Source organism: Lissotriton vulgaris, chromosome 5 (genome assembly GCF_964263255.1).
Source record: "Lissotriton vulgaris chromosome 5, aLisVul1.2, whole genome shotgun sequence".
Lineage (NCBI taxonomy): Eukaryota > Metazoa > Chordata > Amphibia > Caudata > Salamandridae > Lissotriton > Lissotriton vulgaris.
The window spans coordinates 606,823,008-606,847,130 of NC_141693.1; the positions used below are offsets into that span (position 1 = coordinate 606,823,008).

The 24,123-nt window shown below is 43.7% G+C and overlaps 1 protein-coding gene across 3 annotated transcripts in view; it reads right to left on the reverse strand.

The window, feature by feature from the left end:
* IGSF21 (immunoglobin superfamily member 21) overlaps positions 1–24,123 on the reverse strand; it is a 1,410,224-nt gene that overhangs the window by 10,318 nt on the left and 1,375,783 nt on the right. For all 3 annotated transcript variants that reach the window (XM_086920143.1, XM_086920145.1, XM_086920144.1), the window contains one exon: positions 16,496–16,534. In XM_086920143.1, the coding sequence (XP_086776269.1) occupies positions 16,496–16,534 (39 nt within the window). The remainder of the gene's footprint in view (positions 1–16,495; positions 16,535–24,123) is intronic.

Sequence of the window (24,123 nt, forward strand, 5' to 3'; positions counted from 1 at the left end):
ATTCAACCATTTTAGGGTTGGGACTAGGGCTAGGGTTAGGATTTCTATTGGAAGTAAGGACTAAGGCTTCCTATGAAGGATGCAACGTGTCCAGAACGCCGCAGCCAGAGCCCTGGTAGGTTTACCAAGGTTCTGCTCTGCGGAAAGTACCATCTGTTCTTTGCACTGGCTGCCTATGGCACAGAGGATCCACTTCAAGACCCTGTGCCTTTCCTTCAAGATCCTCAAGTTGGCCTCTCCCCAGATCCTTGATAATCTTTTGGTGCCTACGTGCCCTCACGTTCCCTGAGATCCTTGGGTCAAAACTTGGTGGTGGTCCCACGGTTCAGGCTGTGCAGGGCTGGAGGTCGATCCTTCCGGGTTTTGGCTGCAAAACTGTGGAATTCTCTTCCGTCCCACATTTGTGAAATGGATGAGCTTCTGAAGTTCAGGAGGGCTATTAAAATGCAACTGTTCCCACATACATCCTAGCACTCTGATCTGTGCGCTTCTGCCCTTGTACTGCTGTGTTGTGTTTGGGTACTCTCTCTGAAGCGCCGGGACGCCCCTTGGCTGGGGCAGCTGTGCGCTATAGAAGTGTTATTAACATAACATTACATAACTATGTTATTCGTTGTTGTGAGTAGGATGGGACTAGGGCTAGGGTTAGACCTTTAATTGGAAGTAGCTATTTAGGGCTTCTGGTGTGATTGGTTGTTGGACTAGTTGGGGGACTAAGAGTAGGGTTAGGCTTTCTATTGGAAGTAGGAACTAGGGCTACCTGAACCATTGGCTGCTTGGACTTGGGTTGGGACTACTGGCAAGGATAAGGCCTTTATTTGACATAGAGATCAGGGTTTTTGAACTGATTGGGTGCTTGGACTAGGGTTAAGATTGACTGTAAGGTCCTGGTCTCCTATTGGTTCTAGATTTTAGGGCTAGTGTTGTGATTGGATAATGTTAGGGCTAGGGTTCCCATTGGCTGAAAGGGTCACCTATTTACTAGGGCTATTAAAGGCCAGGCTTACGGCGTCTCAGCCCGGGCGTCGAGGCTAAGAGTGGAGACGACAAGGGTAGTTGCCTGTTTGAGCCTGTTCGAGACTGACCAAGATTAGGGCCAGAAATGCTGCCCTTTTTCTCATTTAGCAATACCCAGCCCACACCATCCACATCCACAAACAGAGCAACACACTCACACCAAATGTACACCACACACAACACTATGCACAGGTTAATGTACCAGCATGCAGCACCAACCCAACCAAACCACATCTACACACCCTACTATCCCAACTACCACACATATCCACCATCACCCACAAACAGTACACAACTTTATCCTATACCACTAAGCAATACACTCATCACTAACACAACGCCAATCAACACCATACATAACTACATCCCATTCAGACACACTCTCCCTGCTGTAATTACACCTAACTGACCACATTTTATCTCCTACTCTACCCCTCCTTGCATCAACTGACACCTCTTTTACTATACCAATCCCCTAAAACAAACCTTTCTACACTTTCCTCTGAGTCCTCCCCTCCAATACTCATCCAAAAGCCTCCTTCTATTGCTAAGACCTAAAAAAAAAAATCTTTCTCTCTTTTATCCCTCCACTATCCTCTTCAATCGAAATTAACAGACTAACATGTTCACTTCTCAAATTTCATAATAAACTATACTAATATACTACCCAAATAATTAAATAACATATCCACTGCTCAAATTACTTCAAATGTTTTACTATACTAATTTTCAACAGTAATCTTTTATGGGTTCCGGAGTGACGTGCTACTCGCCAGAAAAGCGCTTCAACACCCATCAGGGGTAACAAGTGCTATATGAATGCAAATCTTTCTTCCCCTTTTATCCCTCCCCTATCCTTCTCACTTCAAGTAACAGACTAATATTCACCACTGAAAGTACCTCATATTTCACCATCTTAATTCACCACTAATCCTTTATAGGCTTCCTGAATAGCGAGCGTCAACAAGCGATAAATAAATACAAACCTTTGTCCTCCTCTATCGTTCTGCTATCATTCCAAATCCAAATAACTGACTAACCTATCCACCACTTAAAATGTACTTGCATGTTTCACTATACTAATTGAACACTAATCCTCTATGGGCCCCGGAGTAGCGTGCTACCCGCCAAAAAAGCGCTTTGACGCCTCGTCAGGGGTAGTAAGCGCTATATAAATGCAATTACAATGCAATACAATGTTAGAGGGGCTGTCCTTATGGGAGGTTATAAGTGAAGAGAAGGAGGTAGTAAAGAGGGAGAAGGAGGGACTATTAAGCAAAGAAACTAATAAAATAAATACAATTCTAAAAGACACTGATAGGAGCAAATAAAATACATGGGTGGAATAGAGGAGGAGCATTTCTGGAAGAGACAGCGCAAGTGCTTCCTAGGTAAGACCTAAAAAAGGGGAGAAGTGTGAGAAAGAAGGTAAATGACAGAGCAGAAAGAGAAAACAAGGCGTAGAGCAGGAAATGAAAGTGGAGCGGCCGAAAAGACAAAAAAATGACTTCTTTATCTCACACCTTGCAAAGAAAGTTGAACTTATTCACTCATGCCATAGGTGTTAGTATGAATGATCAATGTGCAACTCATGATGTGAAAATCAGAACGCTGTAGGACATGGTGGGATTCAAGCCTGTGTCATATGCAGGGCTCAGGAAGGGGTTTGGCCCACTCAGATACTTTACCGGTGGACTATCCGGGAAGGGTAGGGGTTACAAAGAGGGGTAGAGAGGCAGAGAGCATGGATGACAGAGTGGGTAAGAAGCAAAATTAACCAATATAGCAAAACCAGAAATGCAGGCATCTGGCGCACAGGCGACCACATGACATATGCCCATTCTGCAGCATCTTCGGCAGAGTCTGCCTGACCACACATTTCTGGAATTCACATCAGGCATGTGATGCTGACCCATCTAGGCACACATACTTCCATCAAGTGACACAAATAGCTGATGTCCTAGATATGTCTTAAAGCGCCCGCATTCCACAGAACTGGCCTGGCCCATACATCAATTGGCAGATAGTAGCGGAGCGGGCCAACCATTCAGAGCTTGAGGGCTCAAGGGCAGTGAAAGTCCAGCCACTGGGAATCTGAGGCACATATCTGTGACTATCATCACTCTCTTGTCCTTATTCACTCTGCACTGTGAAAGAGTCGACCAAATGTAGACACAATAGGTGGGTTCTGGGTGGAATATGTATGCAATAAATAGACACAGTCATTAGTTTGGCCAACAGTCGAAAGACATGTCAAAAACAAATTATGTGCTTGAATTTCAATAGCTTCGAAGAAAGAGAGCGCTACACATGAGATCCAACGGAGTAAATGGGTAGAAGGTTGAGGGGATTGTATAGTGTGTGAAAATGAAGAACCACGCCTTATGCCACAGGTTGTGTGACAGGCTTTAGAGCTAAAACGTGAGTTGTGGAACTTAATCTTTGTGAAAGAAGCAAAGTGCTTCAGACAACGGACACCATCAGGGAGTTTCTACAGAATGGTAAAGATGCAGATACCACTGATAAATGTAGTAAAATCAAGGCGAGGCATACTCCCGCTACAGGAATTGTTTAAAGTCATGTACAAGTAGGCGGTTCAAATTCGCCGCCTCTGGGGTGGGGGGCAACCATGGTTAATTGTTGGTCAAATAGGTTGCTGGATTCAATGTAATTCTGCTTTTTATAACAGTTTCGGCTCTAAGTTGATAAAAAAAGGTTTAGGGCATGCAGGATCTAAAGGTTCCGCTGGAGCCTTTTTCTGATGCAGAAGTATCCCCAGGGAAGGCAAGACTAAAAGGGAAGGAGAGAGAATCAGATAAAAGCCACAAAGAGGACTCGATAATGATGTATTATTCAGATTGGTATCACACCAACCACCATTTCCATGACAATACAGCATATTCTCAAAGTTAGCCCCCTTTGTGCAGATCTCTGAAAGCCACCAGTCGCTTGTGTGTAATTTTAATTGGTGTCTGATTAAGTGAGATCATTGGAGAGTCTGTTAATTGTTTAGTTTTGATCCGGTTTGTGTAAATTATTGCGAAGATAAATTATTTTCAATCTTGGGAGATCCTTCTAGTGTTTCATAAGTGTTTCAAGTCTAGGTGGGTGTGCAGAAGGATTTTTATGTTTTTTCTGTATTGGGTGGTTGGTTGTCTATTGTTTGGCCAGAAGTGTTCCCTATCTGCGCATCGCTATCCGGGTAGGTAATTATGATGAGATTGTGGGAGCATGCGGGGGTACCGTGTTATCACACTGATTATTTTGTGCATATGTATATTAGGATGTAGGGGTTCTTTCTAGCATGTACCGTTATATTATTACCATTTGAAGGAGTGTGTGAAACAATAATGTGAGATTATATTGTTGGATAGAGACTATAATGTTGGATATCATTTGAAACCCAGATTATGGATGTTGCCAATCTTGTGGGTGTTTGTATGGAAACAACTAGGGAATTTGTGTGGAAAAATCTATCTAGAGAGCATGCCTGGTGTATCTTGGTTTTTGGTGGCATTTCCAACTGAAGAATTAGATAAACAACAGAAGTGGGGAGTAATGTGGATTCTGCACATAGGTCATTTTCTTTGACAAATGGATATTCTGGAAGGTCGGACTTTTCAGGTCTCCCTGAAGCCCTATACCTCCAAGATACTATCTTTGCAGCAGGAAGTACACAAGGCTCTGCCCTGAGCCCAACCTTATTTAATTTGTATATGCAGCCCCTGCTGAAGAAATCGAGTGCTATGATGTCAAAACAGAATCCTAAACTGATGACATCCAACTGAATATAACCCTGGTGCACGGCAATAGTGAAACCGCGGAGGATTTTAAGGCATGTCTGATAACCTAGCTAAATGGATGAACTCCAACTGCCTTAGACTCAATGCAAGAAAAACAGAAATCTTGTTGGCAGAAGAACAACCCTCCATATGGTCCACTGCCTGGTGGGCGCTAGATTCCAGCCGCAAGCCTAGTAAGAGAGCCCACTACAAGACGAATGAAAAAAAACGATTTTCTGAAGAACCAAGCTGTTAAGTATTTTCTGAAAAGGACCTCAGAGGGTTTTAGTATCTTGGAGGTATAGGGCTGCAGGGAGACCTGAAAAGTCAGACCTTCCAAAAAATCCATTTGTCAAAGAAAATGACCGGTCTGGATTGACATAACCATACGCTCTATAAATCTGTAGCATAACATAACATAACAATGGTCTTGGCATTGACTATGTAGGATAACGCAAGTGAACACTTTAAAATAGTGCCTTCTGACATTTGCACATTTCTACACTGTAGGGACAAAAGTTATCAGATGAGGTGGACAGCTCTGCTGTCTTGTATTTGACTTTCTGGCTGTCTTAGTGTCCTTTCTCCCACTGGACAAAATATATTTGTCCACTGTGGAATATCCACCAGCACAGAACCATTTTCTTCACAAATAAGAGGATTTCCCATTACCACCCATTCCAAATCATGACCTTATGTATGAACTAATCTATGTGATAGCTGTATAATGCAAACCTAGCTAAAAGGCACCAGGGCACAGTGTAGGGTCAAAGGCTCCACTACCGTCTGATGGATAGATGGATGTCATTCAAGGTCCAGTGTAAAAATATAACGCTCCAGTTTACTTTTTCCATTTTGCACTGCTTTGTCTCTACTCTGATGGTATCCTGGCTGCAGGTTTACCCAGAGCCACCAGAGGGGGTGAAGTGGTCACATTTCTTCTGGGCTTTCATAAGGAGTGCGGTGGCGTTTAATGAGCGAAGTAGCAGTGTGGACCCTGGGTGGCTGCGTAGCAGGACTTGGAGACAATTGAGATATAAGGTTATGATGGTGTGCGCTTGAGCTCCGAAGTTGCTTTCTAGGAGGGATGGTTCATTGGGGTTTTAGTAGAGCCGGTATGTCATCTTGGCTTTCTTGATGATGAGTTCCTTGAGGATAAAGTCTGGTGGGAATCCAAGTGACTTGGGGGCATATGTTCAAGGAAGTGGCGGACTGAGGCGTTAGCCATCATGGCTTAATGCCTCACGGTTCAGCCGCCAGCGGTTGTTTATGGCGTTCGGCCTCAACAAATAGGTTTTTAAATTCCGGTTACCCGATAGCAGTATCCAAGCACCGTACTCATTACTGGGCACTTGCTTTATCGAAATAGGGCTTTGAATCCGAACATATCACATCGTAATGAAGGGAACTGGCACTTACCTTAAGCATTCAGGTTGGACTTGAATATAGTCCTACATTCTCTGCCCATCAAGGTTGCCCCTGACGAAGGGACGCCCCAGTCCCGAAATGCATCCCGAAAGGCTTTCTGTTAAACACTTTATATATTATTTTATGTGTTGCTCATGAAGTAATGACTACACGTTATGTTTATTCAAGTGATATGATGTTTACCTGTGAAATCAATAGATTCACCTGATGTGATTTTGATGCATAATTTATGCATAAGAAGATATGCCCTGAATACAATATCTGAACTTAAACATTGGTTTTATTGTGTTCATCATATTATTGGAACTTTGAATTAACAAACAGGGTGCTTCAGTAACCCATTGCACAGTGCACAGTGTATACAACCTCATTGATTTGTAACTTCCTTCTTAACGCCTCTGCCATTTTAGAAACACACGGCTGCACCATATTTACAACGATATGGTGCAGCCTTGCATTTCATCCTGCGCTGGCGCTACACTTAGCACTGTAGCGCCATTGCAGGCACCCTTCCACCATAGTGTAAGGGTGTCTGGGTGCAGAGGAAAGAATGCTTATTTACAGGAAGGTCCACCTTCCTGTACATAAACAATCTTCAAATGCCATTTTGTCTCTTCTATGTGTGCTCCTAACTGCAGCACACATGGAAGTCACAAAATGGAATGTTTTTAAAGATTGTTTATGTACAGGAAGGGAGCCTTCCTGTACATAAACTCAAGTCATTTTGCTTTTTCCATGTGTGCTGAATAAGGCAGCGCGCATGGAAAAAGCAAAAACGAGGAGAAATAATGCATTTCTCCTCGTTTCGCCAACGTGAGGCCAGGTTTACCCTGGTCTTAATTTTTGCACTGCCTCCTATTCACGCTGCCCTTGTAAATAGGGGGCAGCATCCAAATCAATAGGGGTTGCGGCGGAACGGCCACCACAACACCCACTGCCCACCCCTTGCACGCTAAGCATAGCGTGAAAGGGGGCCTTATTTACCAGGCAGCATTAAGCCAATTTAAGTGGATTGTAAATAAGGCAATGCCCCTATCGCCACCACCGCGAGCACACTCGGATGCAGGACGCCGACGGTGATACAGCACGGCTGTGCGTTCCCGTTCCTAAGCAATAACTACACATCGAGGATCTGACTACATGTGCCCACCGGCTGTGTGTTGAACTACACGCCAATATACTGTGGAGCTCGAGGGAGCCCCTTATTACACAGACGGAACATTTGATGACCGTTTGACAACGCTCTCCCCTTTCCCTTCCTGATGAAGACCCCATCATGAGGCTGTGAATTTGCCCTTTAGCGTAACCAGGGGTCGAAACGTAGAACTACGCCTCCACTCTACACACCATAGGAGCTAAAAAAGCGATGGATTTTTGCTACCTATGTGTGATGTGATTTTGGGAACCTTTGCTCATTAATTTGCTTGTAGAGGTTTTGCCATCGTCAATTTGGATGTAATCATTTTTGTCACCACACCTTTACCCTGTCCCTTTCACTCACTCACTTACTCCTCCCCCTTTCTTTCACTGAGAGCACCTTCTTTTTGAATACCGAATGTAATGACATTATAATTACATGGAGATAATATGTTTACTCTTAAACTTTGGCTGCAATTGGATCGCACTCTGACCTTGCATGATTAAAATGCCAAAATGTATGAAAGGAAAAAGTTGTTCCATTTTTTCGATTTATTTTCAAGTTCAATGGTGAGTGTGTGTTTATTTGAAACCACTTTGATACTGTTCTTACTCAGACCCAACCTTTTTTGTACTAACCTATCGCCACCACAACATCGTTAAAAGTGATGTTGTGGTGGTGATAGGGCTTGAACATATGCCCTTTGGTGTTGCGTGGAAATTTGGGTTGAAATTCATCCAAGTTATTGTCTTTTATTTAAAGTTGTATTCACTCGGTGATTTTGTCTCTAGAGCTGTGGCGTTTATGCTTCAAAGCCCAGTGACCTTTAGAGTAAAGCTATCCTGTATTAATGTGTTCATTCAGTCATTAACAAACTGAGTGAACACAATAATTAATGTACATTTATTTGGAATATTAGGTCACAGATTTCAATATAAACGAAAATAGTTGTGAGAAGAACAAACACCCCTTTCTCTCATGCTGAACCCAAAGAAAGATTTTGTGACTTGAATTGAAAACGTAAACATATCATGTCACTTTATCGCAAAATCATCCTCTGCTTTAAATGATAGTTTAATGTAAAAAAAAAAAAACAGCAGATACCTTTCATTTTTAGTGAAAGCTCACACCTGGATTCCTGACACCACTGTCCATGGCTAGCATTCCTACGAGATGTACAACATCTGGATTGGATCTCTTTTGTCCTGAAGAAAGCCTGTCTCTATTGAGATTACTGGTCACAACGATTGTCAACTCCTTGCTCTATGTGTGACTGACAAATGCAAGACCTGGCAATAATGGCCATCAACTGCACCAGTATGCCCTGTTTCCACTATTGAAGATTCTGGCCTTGTGATATGAAACACTTTTTGCACCATTGGCAAACATCTGTGCCGTTAACGCTGTGTTGAAGTTTGTTGTTAAAACAAAAAAAAATGAAAAAAAAAAACAATAAAATAAGCAACTTCAATTAAAATTGTAACCATTTAGAAATGTGTGTTGCCAGTTCGAGCTTGGGTGTTACATGGTAGACTGGTGTTCAGGTGTGTTCTCAAAGAAGAGTCTCCATGGGATGAGGGGTCATTTGACTGTTCTTTTGGATCAGGTAAGTGTGAGTGATATGGTTTGGAGGGTGAGAGTTGTGTCTATGATGGTCATTTTAATGGGGTTGTTTTTTGTGGCCTTCCACCTAGCATTGGTGAGGGTTAAGTATGCCATTGGTTATCACTGTGGGCTGTTCTGCAGATAGGGGTTCGGTCTTACCTGCCTTTCGTCTATACACCAGCATTGTAGTTTGAGTCTGTGCACAAATCTGTATAGGAATCCTCCAGTCTTATGCCCTTCTATATGTCTTTGTGTGTGCAAGTCAAAGGCAGTGTAGCACATTGCTTCTTTTCCATTCCTTCCAGTGCTTAACTTGGGACAGTGTTTGCCAGGGCTCGGCACTGATACTTGTTTTTTAAAATCTGGCACATTTTTATGACAGTGCACCACATGGGGGCATGTCCATCTGCTTTTAAACAGAGAACATTGGCAGCATATTTAATCAGTCTACATTCTTACAGCTTTGGGTACCCAAAGTTTTCCAAATTGTCACATACGGTGGAGTCTGATGGATTGCAGGTAGCTATGATAAAGGCATTTGCCACCACTGGCGAGACAGGGAGTGGTGTAACCTTTAGCGGCGTTCCAATGTTTATATTAATCCCAGATGCTTTTTTATTTTTTATTTTTTTTTACAACTTTAGCACTGATTGTGCCCTTCCTATGGTATGTTCCGACAGGATGTCATTTTTTTTTTGATTGGACAGTTTTCTTTTTTTTCTTTTTTTTTTCTTTCAAAATATTTTATTGAAAATAAATTTTACATATACAAAAACAAAACATTTGTCTTTTGTCTCCAGTGTATTAGGCTGATGTGTCTGCCATTGGCTCGGCTTCTAAAATGCTTTGGAGCATATTACCAAGCAATAGCGATAATTATCGCTATTGCTTGGTTGGAGACAAAAATTTACCGCTGAGCTGCGGCGATTTTTACCGCAAATAAACCTTGGTATTACCAAGGTTAATCGCAAATACGATAAAAATCCCCGCAATGCATGAATATCGCTGAAAAGTCAGCGATATTCATGCATTACTGAGCTAAAGCTCTAAGCCATGTTATCCACCTCCCATTGGATAACATGGCTAAGAACTGCTCAGGGCAGGTGTTAGCTTTTGGAGATATTCGCGCTTAGCGCGAATATCTCCAAAAGTTGGTAATAGGAGATAGCGATGTTAGCGACTGTTTTCAGTCGCTAACATCTTGGCACGCCCACTTTGCATCTCATTAGTGATAAATATCACTGACATGCAAAGTGGGGCCCAAGATGGTCGCTATTTCCTACTAGCTGTCGCTAACTGGTGTTAGCGACAGCTAGGTCATAGGGAGATAATTTTATCTCCGCTTTCTTGGCTTTTAAAGCCATCAAGGCGGAGATAAACCCCCTTGATAATATGCCCCTTTATTTTTTATTCCATAGGTCTAGTGCTTCAAGCCAACTGTGACTAGAATGTATAGTTTGTTAGTTGCTGCGGGCCTCATTTATGGGGTTTTTTTTGCCATTGGGCAGCACAGCAGGCCTTGGCCTACGCTGCCCTACCGCAAAAGAAAAGGGCAGGAATGTGACTTATCTATTAGATACGGTGCATTCCTGTCTTTTTCTCCTGCGCCAGCGCACAATGGGCTGGTGTGCGCCGACGCAGGCACCTTTGCACCATGGTGCAAGGCTGTCTGTGTTGCGGGGATGAATATTTGTGTGCAGGAGAGGAAATCTTCCAGCACAAAAGCAACCACAAGAGGGTTTTTCCTCTTTCTATGTGTGCTGCAGAATGCAGCACACATAGAAAGAGGAACAACTAGGAGAAATAAATATATTTCCCCTCATTGTGCCTCCCTTACACTTCCCCTTCGGAGGCATAAGTGTTTGGCACTGCCTTATACTTACGATTTCTCATAAATCTGGGGCAGTGTCAAATAGCCATGGATGTTCCTGGGAACGCCCCCAACAACACCCATGGAATGCCCCTTTCACACAGTTTTCAGTGTAAAAGGGGCACATATTTGTAAGGCCATGAAAAGCCACGTAACGTGGCTTTACGTGGCCTTATAAATATGCCAGTGGCACATTGCGCCACCGGAACTTCAACACAGTGACGTTCCGGTGGCACAAATTACACAAGCAAAATCTCTTATATTTCCAAATGTTTTTTTTATATTTCTTTGACTTTTTGTTTTTTCTTGTGGTTGTATATTTACTTGTAAATGCCATCTGCTGGAGTCTTGTTTGAGAAAAAAATCTCTCATTGGAATTATGAAACTGATGTGTAGTGTGAGCCATTTTCCATTTGAACCTGTCTCCTGGTGGTTCCTTGCGTGTTTTTCGTGATTTTTATACAATGTTCACACAGATATCTGGCGAAATGTATTTCAAGTAATATGCATAATTTTAATGACAATGACACTAATTAAGCAGGAAAAACATTTGGTGATTTTGCCCACACCTGGACCTGAATGTCACTTATTTCCTGTTCCAGTCTTTACTAAACATGCAAACTTCTCACTTGGGATATATAGTTGTTGTAAAATAAAATCACACAATGTATTATTAATATTATCATGTCAATGTTCAGTTTTAAAGCATTTTTGATCAAGCAATTCAGGACATTTTGGAGGTGCTTTAAATTTTAACAGGGAAAGAAACTGAGGCAAGGAGAGAGATGTATTGATTTCCCCAGCACCCCAAAATGCTGACCAAGCAGATAAACAATTATTAAAGTTGTGGTTCACTGTGTGTTGTTCAGTAAGTAATTAAGCATATGGTCTACCTGTTCGCTCTTCAACAGAACAGGCCTTCCTGCTAAGACATAGGTCTTGTGGACATTTTTGTAGAATTGAACTAAAATGTGCATTAATATTAGTTGTTCTAGATTAAGATTCACAAACGTGTATTAGCATGGAGCTTTTTCAATTGAAATGAACTCATTAGCGTGTTTTCTGTCTTAGACAAAACTAGGTCTCAGTTAGGCCTTGACATCATCCTTGTTAAAATAGCTTCTGAATTATGAGGTTAATTTTGTGTTTGTATTTCTTGCTTGACACCACATGCAGCAAGATGTGCACTGTTTGTGCCATATTATTCTCGAAGAAGTCACTGGTGCGAGACTTTTGCTATTTTCCAAATCTCTTCCTGCTAGTACACTGTATAGCATTCATTCACAATTGTTTTCAGTTGTTTTCATAACTACTTTGTTCTGACACCTCTGGATGACACAGGGCCTGATTATGAGTTTGGCGGACGGGTTACTTCATCACAAACGTGATGGATATCCCGTCCGCCATATTACGGGTTCCATTATATCCGATGGAACTCGCAATAGGGCAGAAGGGATATCCTCAGGGCCGGAAAGGGAACAGACCCCAGTCCTGGCAAACTGCTCAGCCGGCCTACCCCCTGGGGCGAGGGAGAGTGCAGCTGAGTAGTTTACGAGGGCCGGTTTCGGATGATTTTGTTACAGGGGGCCGATATTGCAGACCCCCGGTAACAAAAACGGCCCCCCAGGGGCCCAAAACCGGCCCTCACCCTAGCGGCCTACATGGGGAAATGCCCGGTGCCCGCTATGGCCAGTCCGGCATTGGATATCCATCACGTTTGTGATGCAGTAGCACGTCAGCCAAACACGTAATCATGCCAATAATGTCTGAAGGGGTGAATCAATATTCACGTAGCTGGTTATTGTTAAAACAGTAGGGTTATGTAATGCTTTAGAAATATGAAATGCGATTTGGTATAACAATGCTCACACCATGCAGACTTTGCAGTCCATAATTTCCTATGCCGAAAATGGCTATAAAAGCCCCTGAATTTGAGGGTGAGCCATGTACCTTCCTGACCGTATCGAGATGCTGCCCGATTTTCTATTGGTTTGCCGCACATTTGAGACCAGGTCTATTTAACTGATTTTTGCTCACTGTTGCATTATTTCTGCATTCGAGAGCCACTATGGCAAATGATTTCCATGTACTCTTATTGATTCAATGAGATTGATAGAGATTCTACTGTGGTGGTTTGAGTAATTGGTGGATAGTCCAATCTTTTGGGCAAATGTTAATGTAGTTGTATGCTCTCTGTGAAGGTGGCCTTTTATATTATAAGTATTGTAAGGCAGGCGTGAATGTGCCTCTTAAGATAACATTCTGTCCTAAAGGGGTGAACAGTAGAGATTGTTTCCCTTTAAGTGATGTTGTTTTAAGTTGGTGAGGGCTGCAATCTGGGTATCCTAAAGTTTATGGCTTGAGTCACTGTCTTCGTCAAGTGATGTGATGTCCTGCAGGCCTAGGACTGAATGAACGTTTCATCATAGATGTCAGATAATCTACTGGTGAAAGTGTGAATGATTGTCTTCTCTGGGTGACAGGGTGTCAATCAGATAATGCTATTGTGATTTTTCTTCTGGGTTATACAGTGTCCTACCAGTGAGGGCCATGTGACTTTCTTTGTGGAGTGTTGCGGTGTCCTGCAAGGGTGACCTAAGATGATGCATCCTCATCTACTCTAGGTAAGGTCTAGTGAGCCATTGACGTGTAGCTGTTGTGGTTATCTGGGCGAGGAATGAGGTGCTTTTATTCTCTGGGTGATGTGGAGTTCTATATGTAAGGGTTATGCTATTTGTCTCTTTCATGTGACATAGTGTGCTACGATAAGAGCTGCAGGGATTTTATCCTGTTGGTGAAGTTGTGTCTGACAGTAAATGATGTACTCAATGTCTTGTCAAGTGCTGTGGAGCCCAAAAAGTGGGAGCTGGGGGGATTGTCTAATTAGGTGATAGCCTGTTTTATTTGTTTGGGCTATAGCGATAGCCTATGGTGGGGGATATTGTGCCCTATAGGTGAGGATATGCAAATTGCCTCCTCTTTTGGTGTAGACTGTCTTTGACGAGAGATGTGTTTTGACATAAAGGTGGAGGTGTTTGTCTCTAATTAGGAATGTAGTATCACACCATTGAGGGTTAAAGAGTTCTAAAGGTTGCGGGCGATGGAGATTATCTACTATCATGATGAAAAGTCCTACAGGTATGGTTCAGCAGAAGTGTCCATCAAGTTAATGTATTTTACAAGAGAACTTTGGAAGGGATATGTCTGTTCATTGAGTGACTTTCTGCTCTTCCTTATCAGGGCAGGTCTGGTTGATCTGTCACCTGTAGGCTGCAGGTGAGGGGGCTGCTTTCAGAGTTGAAAGACCGCCATGACCGAACCATGCCTAATCATTCCATTCTAGCTGTGGCCTCCTGCAGTTTGGGGTTGGTTTGACGATTTGTACCATGGCTAATACTGATTTTCAATTCGGCCCATGTGAGTGCTGTGGCATTTGGCTATCCGAGTGACATGCTGATGGCTAGAGGGCTGGACCTGAATCTGATTGGACATCTTAGGGGTCTATTCACAAATTGCACGTTGTAGTACATTATGTAGTACTACAAAAATACTTCTAAATTTCTACAAAATGCTATTCACAAGCCTACTAGTGTAGATACCCACCTCTGCTTACTTTTCAATGGGGAGATTACCTACTTAGGGGTTGATTACGATTATGTTAGGAAAGGCTCCGGCTGGGATTCAGGTATTGCAGAATTCGATTCCGAACCCTTGTTTCCTACTGAATCGTATGATTTTCCAACTACCTATTACGATGCCCGGAAACCATTTGAGCAGACTGAATCAATTACGAAAGGCATCCGGATAGCCAGAGTCTTTCAAAGCTGCTTCGTACAGCTCTATGGACACGGTTTCCAGACGAGCAATTACGATGACCGATTCGGACAGCCGTTCCGATTTGGTTTGTCTGAAATGAAACAGCTTCTACAATCTGCCTTTGGGGGCCCGTTATGGGCCCCACTTCATACTGAGACTTATCAATGTAGCCTGTGGGGGTACCTACTGGACCCCTCTTCTCAGCTACGCCCAATGTGGCAGGCACCAAGGGTGATCCGCAACAGGGTGGAAGGTTTTCCCCAACCACCCCTCTTTTTCAATGGGAGCCTGTGTTGTCATTCGGAACACAAGCTACCATTGAAGTCAATGTGAGTCTGACCGAACAATGTTAGGAATCATCATAATCGGTTGTCCTGTTACCCAGGACCCGATTTGTTTAGAAACTATTCCGGAACCAATTTGTTTGTGAGAGTTTCCTACAACATCGCATTCAGGCCCTTAATTTTGAATTTTAGAGGGCCCACGAGGATTGATGGAAAAAGGGAAATACTTACTAATAAATGGGAGGGGGTTAGGGAGGAGTGAGGAGGGCTGTAAGGAGGGTTAGGGAGGGCCACGCACAGACCTACGAACGAGTAAGCACATTGTTACTCAAACTGTACTTCTAAACTTACTAAAGTTCAAAAAGCAAACAAAACTGTAGTAAACAACTCTAGCTCAGAGCTGGAGTAAGTCCAGCAACACATTTGGCCAACCACAGGTTCTGCAGCACCCTCTCATTGAAATTAATGGAGTTAGGAACTTAAAATAAAACCTGATTATTGTAAATATATTATTTTTGAATAGTTTCAAATATAAATAAATATAATTTAATGTAAAACTCTAAAAATAAAATACGAATTGATTATTACATTAGTAGTAGTAGTTAGATTACTATTAATTCTTTTTATACAACAGGTTAATAATTAATAATTAATAATATTTTTTACTTTAGGTGGTAATTTACTTTATATTTTAAACACCCGAAAAAAATAATTGGTTTAATTTAATATATCTAAATTATTTAACAATGTAATTCAATTAATAGGGCTGCAGCATTTTTTATTTTACTATGTTCAACATTAAAAATGAATATATCAAATTAAGTTACATTATTAGATAACATTAGATTATTTTTATTATTTTGCTTTTAGCAAGTCAATTGTGTACATTTATTTTAAATCTAGTACAACATTTAAAAAATGCTACTGCTCTAATAACCTTTTTTTCTAAATAATAAATTATAAATAAGTTATAAATATTAAATATAGTTTATTTTAATATTTGTTAACTTTAAATTATATTTATTTATAGTTTTAACTATTTTAAATAGTTTAATTTATTTTGACAGTATTTCCTATAGGGTTTTATTTTAAGACCCTACCTCCACTATTTTCTATGGGCGGATGTTACAATACCAGTGGTTGGCCAAGTGCTTGCCTTTCTACTCTTTCTTTTTTGGCAATTGTAACTTACTATCATACGTTTGGCTCTATCCCCTTGTTAAATAGGTGGAGACATGTAAGTATACACTTTTGAATACATTTGCATTTTGATTTCATGAATAGCTAAAAGTTATAAAGTTTATCAAAAGGTAAGAATACATTACACACATATATTAAGTGTAAGGTTCCCTTGTGAATAGCCTCCATAGTGTGTATCAAAAGCCAGTTCCTGCATCACCGGCATGCGCATTAGCACTCATGCATGGTATGGTTTAGTGCCTTCATCCAGCCGCAAACCTTTACATCGGGAGTGTATTGAAGGAAGCAAGCTCTTTCTACCTGAAGAGGCCTGTCAATCTCTTCTCATCAGAAAACAAGCCCATGCTGCACTCACCGTTTGAGTCTTCTGTTCCTCGCGGGATATTAGGGTTTTCTGTTGAAAGAAAAAAAGAAATTTGTGATTGCGAACCGTGTCGCCTGTGCTGGTGCACATCGTGGGTCCTGAGGGCATCAGGACTGTAGACTACAAAAGGGCACAGGCTAAGCTTCATTACACAATTACACACTATGCAGAACTCTGGAATCGCCCCTCACCAACAAACCAACATGAGAAGGGAAGGAAAAGTTATACACCTGCAGAAACCATCCAATGTTTAGTCAATACTCCCTCGCAGGAGTAATTCGCCACATTGAGGCCGGGCATGAAACTGTGCCAAGGGCACTCAGAGTAACTATTACCCTAATACCAACAACAGTTTATTGGCACCTTCTGCCTGCTGTATCCCCTTTGAGAGAAAAATGGAAAATCTGTCAGAATGACCAATCTTAAATGTCAATAGGTGGTTTGGCTGTTGTACCATTGGAATGGGCCTGTCATGTTAACCATATGAGCATGTTGGCATTTTCCCCATGGGCTGCAAGCTTGGAGCTGCTTATATGACTGACCTGGAGGCCATGATGACCCAGCCTTGAAGATGCTTAGCCTCTATGTTTGAGAACAATCCATTTGCATTCTTTAGATCATTCTGCTCTAAAAAGGTCTTTGGGGGAACCGCCTCCCTTCCTAAAGCCCACTACAGAGGGCCAGGCTTGCTTGCTGCACTCCCTCACATCAGAGAGGGGGCAGGAGCTGCAGTCTCCAAAGCATGCTACGAGTGGGGATGGTGGCAGGTTTCGCAGAATGGGTCACTGTAATCATAGCCTGTGCTATGAAACAACCCGTGCCCATATTGACAAGCCATGCATGTTCCCCATGCCCAATACCCAAGTCTCTCCCATCTTCCTGCCAATAGGGCAGTGGTAGTAATTGCTGAACAAATATTGGTAGCTAGGGGACACGTTTACCGCACTACCTAACGTGATATTATTATTTGCGATTTGAACAACTGTTGCCCACCTCTGATGCCCAGATACCAATTGGTCATTAATAAAATAAGTTAGAACATAATCAAGAAGCAACAAAACAGAGTACCCATACAAAAATGAGTACATAGAACACCCAGAAAAAATGGAAAGAGTAGATCCTTTAGTTGTTACTGTGACACTTTAATAAATTCCTTCTTCACCGAATACAGATAAGCTGGGGGTCGCGTAACTAGTTAGCATGGGGAGTCTCGTTCGTTATCAAAATTAAACAAACAAATCGCTCCACCAACTAAGAACGTAATGAACACCCACCCACAGAATGGCGAAAGAGCTATCAATCTGTCAATCCTTTCCGTGTTACGCCACCCCCAGCTTATCTGTATTCAGTGAAGAAGGAATTGATTTAAGAGTCACAGAAACAACTAAAGGATCTACTTGTCGCATTTCCTATTGGTGTTCTATGTACTAATTTTAGTGTGGGTACTCTTTTTTGTTGCCTCTCGAATATGTTCTAGCGAAAAGTAATTGCCTTGGGTTACACAGTTGGTCAAGCCGGGAAGATGGTATTGAAACAAGGCTTTATGAATATACTTTAGTCACTGGGTGGGAATTGCGTTCTTTGAACCTTCTGCCCCAATAAAATTTTATTAGTGGCCCAAGAGGCAAGTTAGTTGTGTTGTGCCTACAATATGATACCTTTATTGTTACAAATGAATCAACATTATGATCAATTAAACTCTACACAAGAGAGGTTTTTGTACAGTGCACTTCCTGAACTGAACTATTTCAAGGTGCTCCCATGTGTAATGATCATGGATATGGAGGCACAGGGAAGAAAAGTAATTAAGTAGGGTAATGCATTCTGGCTAATTTGGGATCTGGAATTGAAACCAGGTTCTTTTAATCAAGGACCTGCAACTAGCTTTCACCGTGGGCCCCAAACACGTTTCTGACAGGTCTGCTCGCATGGTTCAAAGTCAGAGGGACCGGCACAGGTAAACGCAGTGAGACGATGGGGAGGAGTGTGAAGGACGTAAGTCAACAGACGACGGAATAAGTATAATTAAAAAAATGTATTATACCTATTCCGATGTCTGTCGGCTTCCCCCCTGTTGTGCCCTGCCCCGACCAACTGTGCTTAACTGTGCCGGCTGTCGCTGTTCAAAGTGGGGCTGATTTAAACCTTTTTACCAGGGCTAGTTTTGGGTCTAAATCCAGCCACAAATAACATTTTTCATACTCTTACTTTTGGGCTTCCTCCCCAGCAACATTAGGAGATCAGCAGATTCACTGGGGCACACGTCTGGAAGGAGTTAGTTCATGATGTCATAGCCAGGGGGCTACCATATGATCCCTTGTCAGCAGAGAAATAATTTTTGCAGACCTGAACTTTAGCTTTACAAATCATTATTACTTATGATAGAGAGAAGTCCATAGTAATGGCAACACAACATAGCTCACATCGCTACTTACATAACATACCTGGGGCGCCATTCTAATTGCTTCCCAGAAAGTAAATGGTGTGTCAGTCTAAGTGGTCTAGATGAACTGGCCCAAGGCTACAACTTCCAGAATGCACTGAAAGCCTAGAACTGGAACATAGTCTCACAGGGTACCGCAGAGTAGCGTGGGCCAGGTAGTGCTTAATTTGATCCAGTGGTGTCTGGGGCTCAGAATCTTTCACACCAGTACTTTTCATGAGCACCAGCTAAGGACACATTCATTTATGGGGAGATTAAGTGATTGGCTCAACTCACAAGATGTTGAGACGGCACCGAGACTCGAACCTGGTTCCCCAGCACCGAAGTCGGCATCTCTAGCCATTACGCCACATCCTCTCCCAACTTTCTCGGTTAGTAGTTGGTTCCGTTTTAGGTGGCGCTAACAGTAGACATGGGCTGGTGCAAGCTGCCTCCTGAGGAGAGTCCCAGCACTTTTTTTCTTCCTACAAATTAACCACTGGGGCCAGGCCCCCACTCAAGACCCAAATAGACACCCATTGGCCTCTGTTGCAAAGTCTGCTTAGCTAAGACATGGTGTGGAAGAAAAAGAAAAGGAAGGACAAATATTTTCATTTTAGAAAATGCTCTGCAGTCATGATTTAGCGTGCAGTTTATTAGATGCTGCACCAAGGTCATGTCATGTCCAGGGGGGCTCTAAATTCAATCGAGAAAAAAACATTTGTTTGCTCGTGAGCAGACTTTACTTTGTGTGTTTTTCTGAGCTGGTCTCTGCTGGGACTTGTGCTTTGTCAGTTTAACTTCCCAGGCCAGGAGGCAGAAGCACTGTGTGAAACTGTCTTTGAAATCCGCCAGCCACATCTCTACAAAGCTTGCGCCTTTTGCAGGTAATAAACAATTCTTTGGCTTCGGGTTATCCAGAGTGGAGGGGTCATTTCAGCAGGCCCTTTTGCAATGAATGCATCTGTAAATTCGCTGTGTTACTGGAACTTTGAGTTTTCCTGTGGTCAAATGTGTACTTTTCCCAACTCATTTTGCTCTGGCTGATCATGATCTGATTACATGGCATATATTTGTTGTTTGATCTAAGGCAGACCCTGCTACAGTCAGGGGACAGGCCTGCTTGTGACTGACTCTTTCCCTGCCACTCCAGCCTTTCAGAAGAATTGGTGAGACTGCTTTCAAAGGCGAGGCCTGATGTGTGTCTGTTGCTGTCATAAACTACCTGTCTTTCAGGGGCTAGACTTGTTTCCAATCTTACCCAGAATTACTGACTTTTCAAAGGACTTGCCCTATCATGATATACTATAGCTAAAAGCTACCCCAGTTTAGAGGTACCGCTCAACCCGTGTTTGACTGCTGCAGTCCTGTTTTTTTGGAACCACATTCCTGAATTGTGGATGACTGACACACGAGCTCGGCGGAGATGGGTAGGTGTTTCCACGCGGACACGGGCAGATTGAGCTAAACTTGAAGGCTTAACCCCGATGTACTGACCCGCCGACCACTCATGTGGCTCTTAAACCCTGACCATTAGGCATAGGACTATCCACAGAGGTAAAATATACCTACACCACATACATGACACTGGCATGTTGTTTAGTTCATTTATTTAATTAATTTTTTCACAAGGTCCTGATGAATCGCAGGTGATTTACCCCAATGCGAGAAACATGTTGACCAATTGTTCTTCAAGGCTCTTCTAGGGTCACTCTACCTAACGTAGTGACACCAAGCGAGCTATCTTCACGGTTTTAATTGCAGTAGGGGGACCTCCAGAATTTGAATTTGAATTTGAATTTAAAAGAACTTATAAAGCGCACGTACACTGAGTCAGTTTCATGGCGCTGATGAGGTCCCTAACAGAGTGAGATAAAAGAGCTAATGGGGATTAGAGAGCTAGGTGCAAAAAGCCTGCTGGAATAGTAATGTTTTTAGTGACCTCCGAAACTCCAAATAAGAGGGAGAGAGTCTTAAAGATAGGGGGAGGTCATTCCAGAAGGTGGGGGCAAGTACGGCAAACTTCTGTCCCCCTGCCCGCTTCTTTTTAAACCGGGGCGTAGTTAGTAGAGCTAGGCTGGAGGAACGAAGGTGCCTAGAGGGAACATAGGCAGAAATTGCCGAATTAATGAAGGCCGGGGCTGTGCCCGCCCTAGCTTGAAAAGTCAAGCACCCTAGCTTGAACTTAGCTCGCTCTTTTATCGGGAGCCAATGTAAGCTCTTGAGTAGAGGGGTCGAGTGATGGGACTTAGACAGGCCAAAGACCAGGCGGGCAGCCTGGTTTTGTACTAGTTGTAGGCGCTGCAAGGCATATGCAGGAGCTCCATTATAAATGATATTACCGTAGTCCATCTTTGACAGGACCATGGCCATCAGAATTAGCTTTAAGGCAGAGGTAGAGAAAAATCTGGCGATTTTCCGAATAACTCGAAGTGTGAAAAAGCAAGAGGAGACCACCGAATTAATGTGTGAATGGAGGGTTAATTGGTTGTTAAGCGTGATCCCAAGAGTTTTAACTGAACGGGAAGGAAGGGGGGGGGGACCAAGTGAGGAGGGCCAAAAAGAAGAGGACCAGGGATTGGCAGCACCGCCCGTCGCCACAAGTTCAGTTTTATCCGGATTAAGTTTTAACTGGTTGATATTCATCCAGTCTCGGATAAATAGCATGATGGACTGGAAACTGCCAACCCCTGAGGGGGAGGAAAGGTCAAAGATAAGTTGGAGATCATCTGCATAATTATATACAGTGACCTCCATATTCTGTAAAGCATAAACCAGCGGGAAGATGTAGAGGTTGAAAAGTAGAGGGGAAAGGGCAGAACCCTGAGGTACACCACAGTTGACAGTGAGTGGGGAGGCCGAGAAGGTGCCGAGATGGACTGTCTGATTACGGTCTTGCAGGAAGGACTCGACCCAGGCGAGTGCAAGTCCCCCAATCCCCGCCGCCCTGACCCGTGACAACAAGATGTTATGGTCCACGGTGTCGAAGGCGGCAGATAGATCCAAAAGGACCAGGATCTTGGGGGCGTTAGCATCGAGTCCCTCCCTAAGTTGGTCCATGACCGAAATCACCACCTTCTCGGTAGAATGTCGGGGTCGGAAGCCAGCTTGACAGGGGGCCAGATAGTTACTGTCCTCAATGAAAGTACTCAGGATTTGAGATACATGCGTCTCCGCTATCTTGCCTAAGTAGGGGAGCAAGGATATGGGGCGGTAATTGGCTAGGGAGGCAGGGTCAGCCCCCGGCTTTTTTAAAATAGGGATGATGGTGGCCGATTTAAATGCGGTGGGAACTAAACCTGAAGAGAAAGTATTATTTAGAACAGTGAGAGCGGGGACAGGACAAGCCAAGAACACCTGGGCCAGAATACGGGCTGGACACGTGTCAGAGGGAGATCCAGATTTTACACGCTTAAGGAGCGGAGAAAGGGACTCGCTGGTTAGTGCCGGGATGGAAGTCAGGCACTGGGTGTTCTGTGGCGGGGAGCAGTCTAATAAAGAGTTAGATGGAGGGGGAATACGAGCTTTTATTTGCGCAACTTTGTCAATAAAAAAATCATTTAGAGAGTTGCACAGTGCCTGGGAGGGTGTAATCGTAGGTGAAGGCCTGTCTGATAGGGCTAACTCGTGTACTGTAGCAAAAATTTCACGTGACTGGCATTCAGCAGTCAGAATGCGTTGGGAAAAGTAGTCCTTCTTAGCTGCTAGAATGGCTTTTTTATATTCTGCTAGCAGGGTGGTATAATAACTTTTGCTAGTAGGACAGTATTTCAACCTCCAAGCCCGTTCAGCCTGACGAACAGTTAGCTTGAGTGTTTTAAGGGCAGGAGTGAACCACTTGTTAGCATGGTGGTGGTGATTTATAGTAATCTTTTTTAAAGGGGCCTTATTATCCCGGAGGGGGATTATCCAGTTGTCCAGAGTGGCCAGCTGTTGTTCAGGGGAAATGTCGTTAAAGTCTGGACAGGTGGCAGCTAAGGACTCACAAAAAGCAGGGGTATCCACACGATTCCAGCTACGAACCCACAGGGTCTTAGAGCCACTTGGGACATTTTGTGCGTGGAGATCCAAGGAAAAGGATAATTGGTGATGATCAGACCACGCGCAAGGGGCGATAGACAAGTTGGTAGTGGGAAGATTGAGAGTCCATATTTGATCTAATATATGGCCCCGAACATGCGTTGGGGAGCGGACGTGCTGGACAAAATTCAGGCTGAGTAATGAGGAGGTGAAGTCCTTGGATGTAGGGTCTTCTGAGGGGTCATTGGGCCAGAAATTAAAATCTCCGAGCACGATAACAGAAGCATTGTTGACTACAAGCGGGGCTAATAATTCCAAAAAAGCAGGAATGAACTGGGAGGGGGTATGTGGGGGTCGATATACCAGCACGCAGGTCACAGGGGACTTAGGTACAGTGGAGCGTGCGATCAGGCAGTCCGTTACAGATAGGGAGGGAGATGCTAGTGTTTGAAACCTAAGGTCATTGCGGAAAATTAAGGCAACCCCACCGCCGGTTTTACCCTCTGGTCGGTCAGCTCGTAAGATGGAATACGAGGGGGGAAGTGCCGCCAGGACACTCGGTTGGGAGTCAAGACGATACCATGTCTCAGTTAGACATAATATGTCGGGGGTGTCCGTATCAAGGAGGTTGAAAATCTCCTGCTGGTGTGCGACTGCTGACCTAGTATTTAGCAGGGTGACGGAGGTGCCTGGGTGCGTGGGACTGCTAGGGAATGGGGGTGAGGGGTTGGATACCTCTGGTGTCGGGGAGGTGCGAGCAATACCAAGGGCCGAAATGTGAGAGGCGGTAACAGTGTCAATGGGGTAGATTTTACACAGGGATGAGAGGTACCTAGATGAATATCCAATGGATGGGCGGGCATAGTGGCAGGGCCCGGGTCCCGTGCGGTCACGGACGGGCACAGACGGGCTTTCCTTTGGCGCGCCTTCGGCGCGCCGCCGGCGCGCCCGCTGCGCCCGTCCGCTGCGCTCCCGGAAGCACATTGCCTTATGTACCCCGTCCCACCCGAGCACTGGACCGCTAACTCCGGCCAGGCTCGTGGAACTCCCCCTCCCAAGATGGCGGCCGCCCTCTACTCTCTCGGCACCGGGGCCGGTGAGTGTCAGCAAAGGGGAAGACCGTGAGGAGTACGGAAGCGCCGGGGCCCTGGATAACAAAAAGGGGTTAGTGCATCAA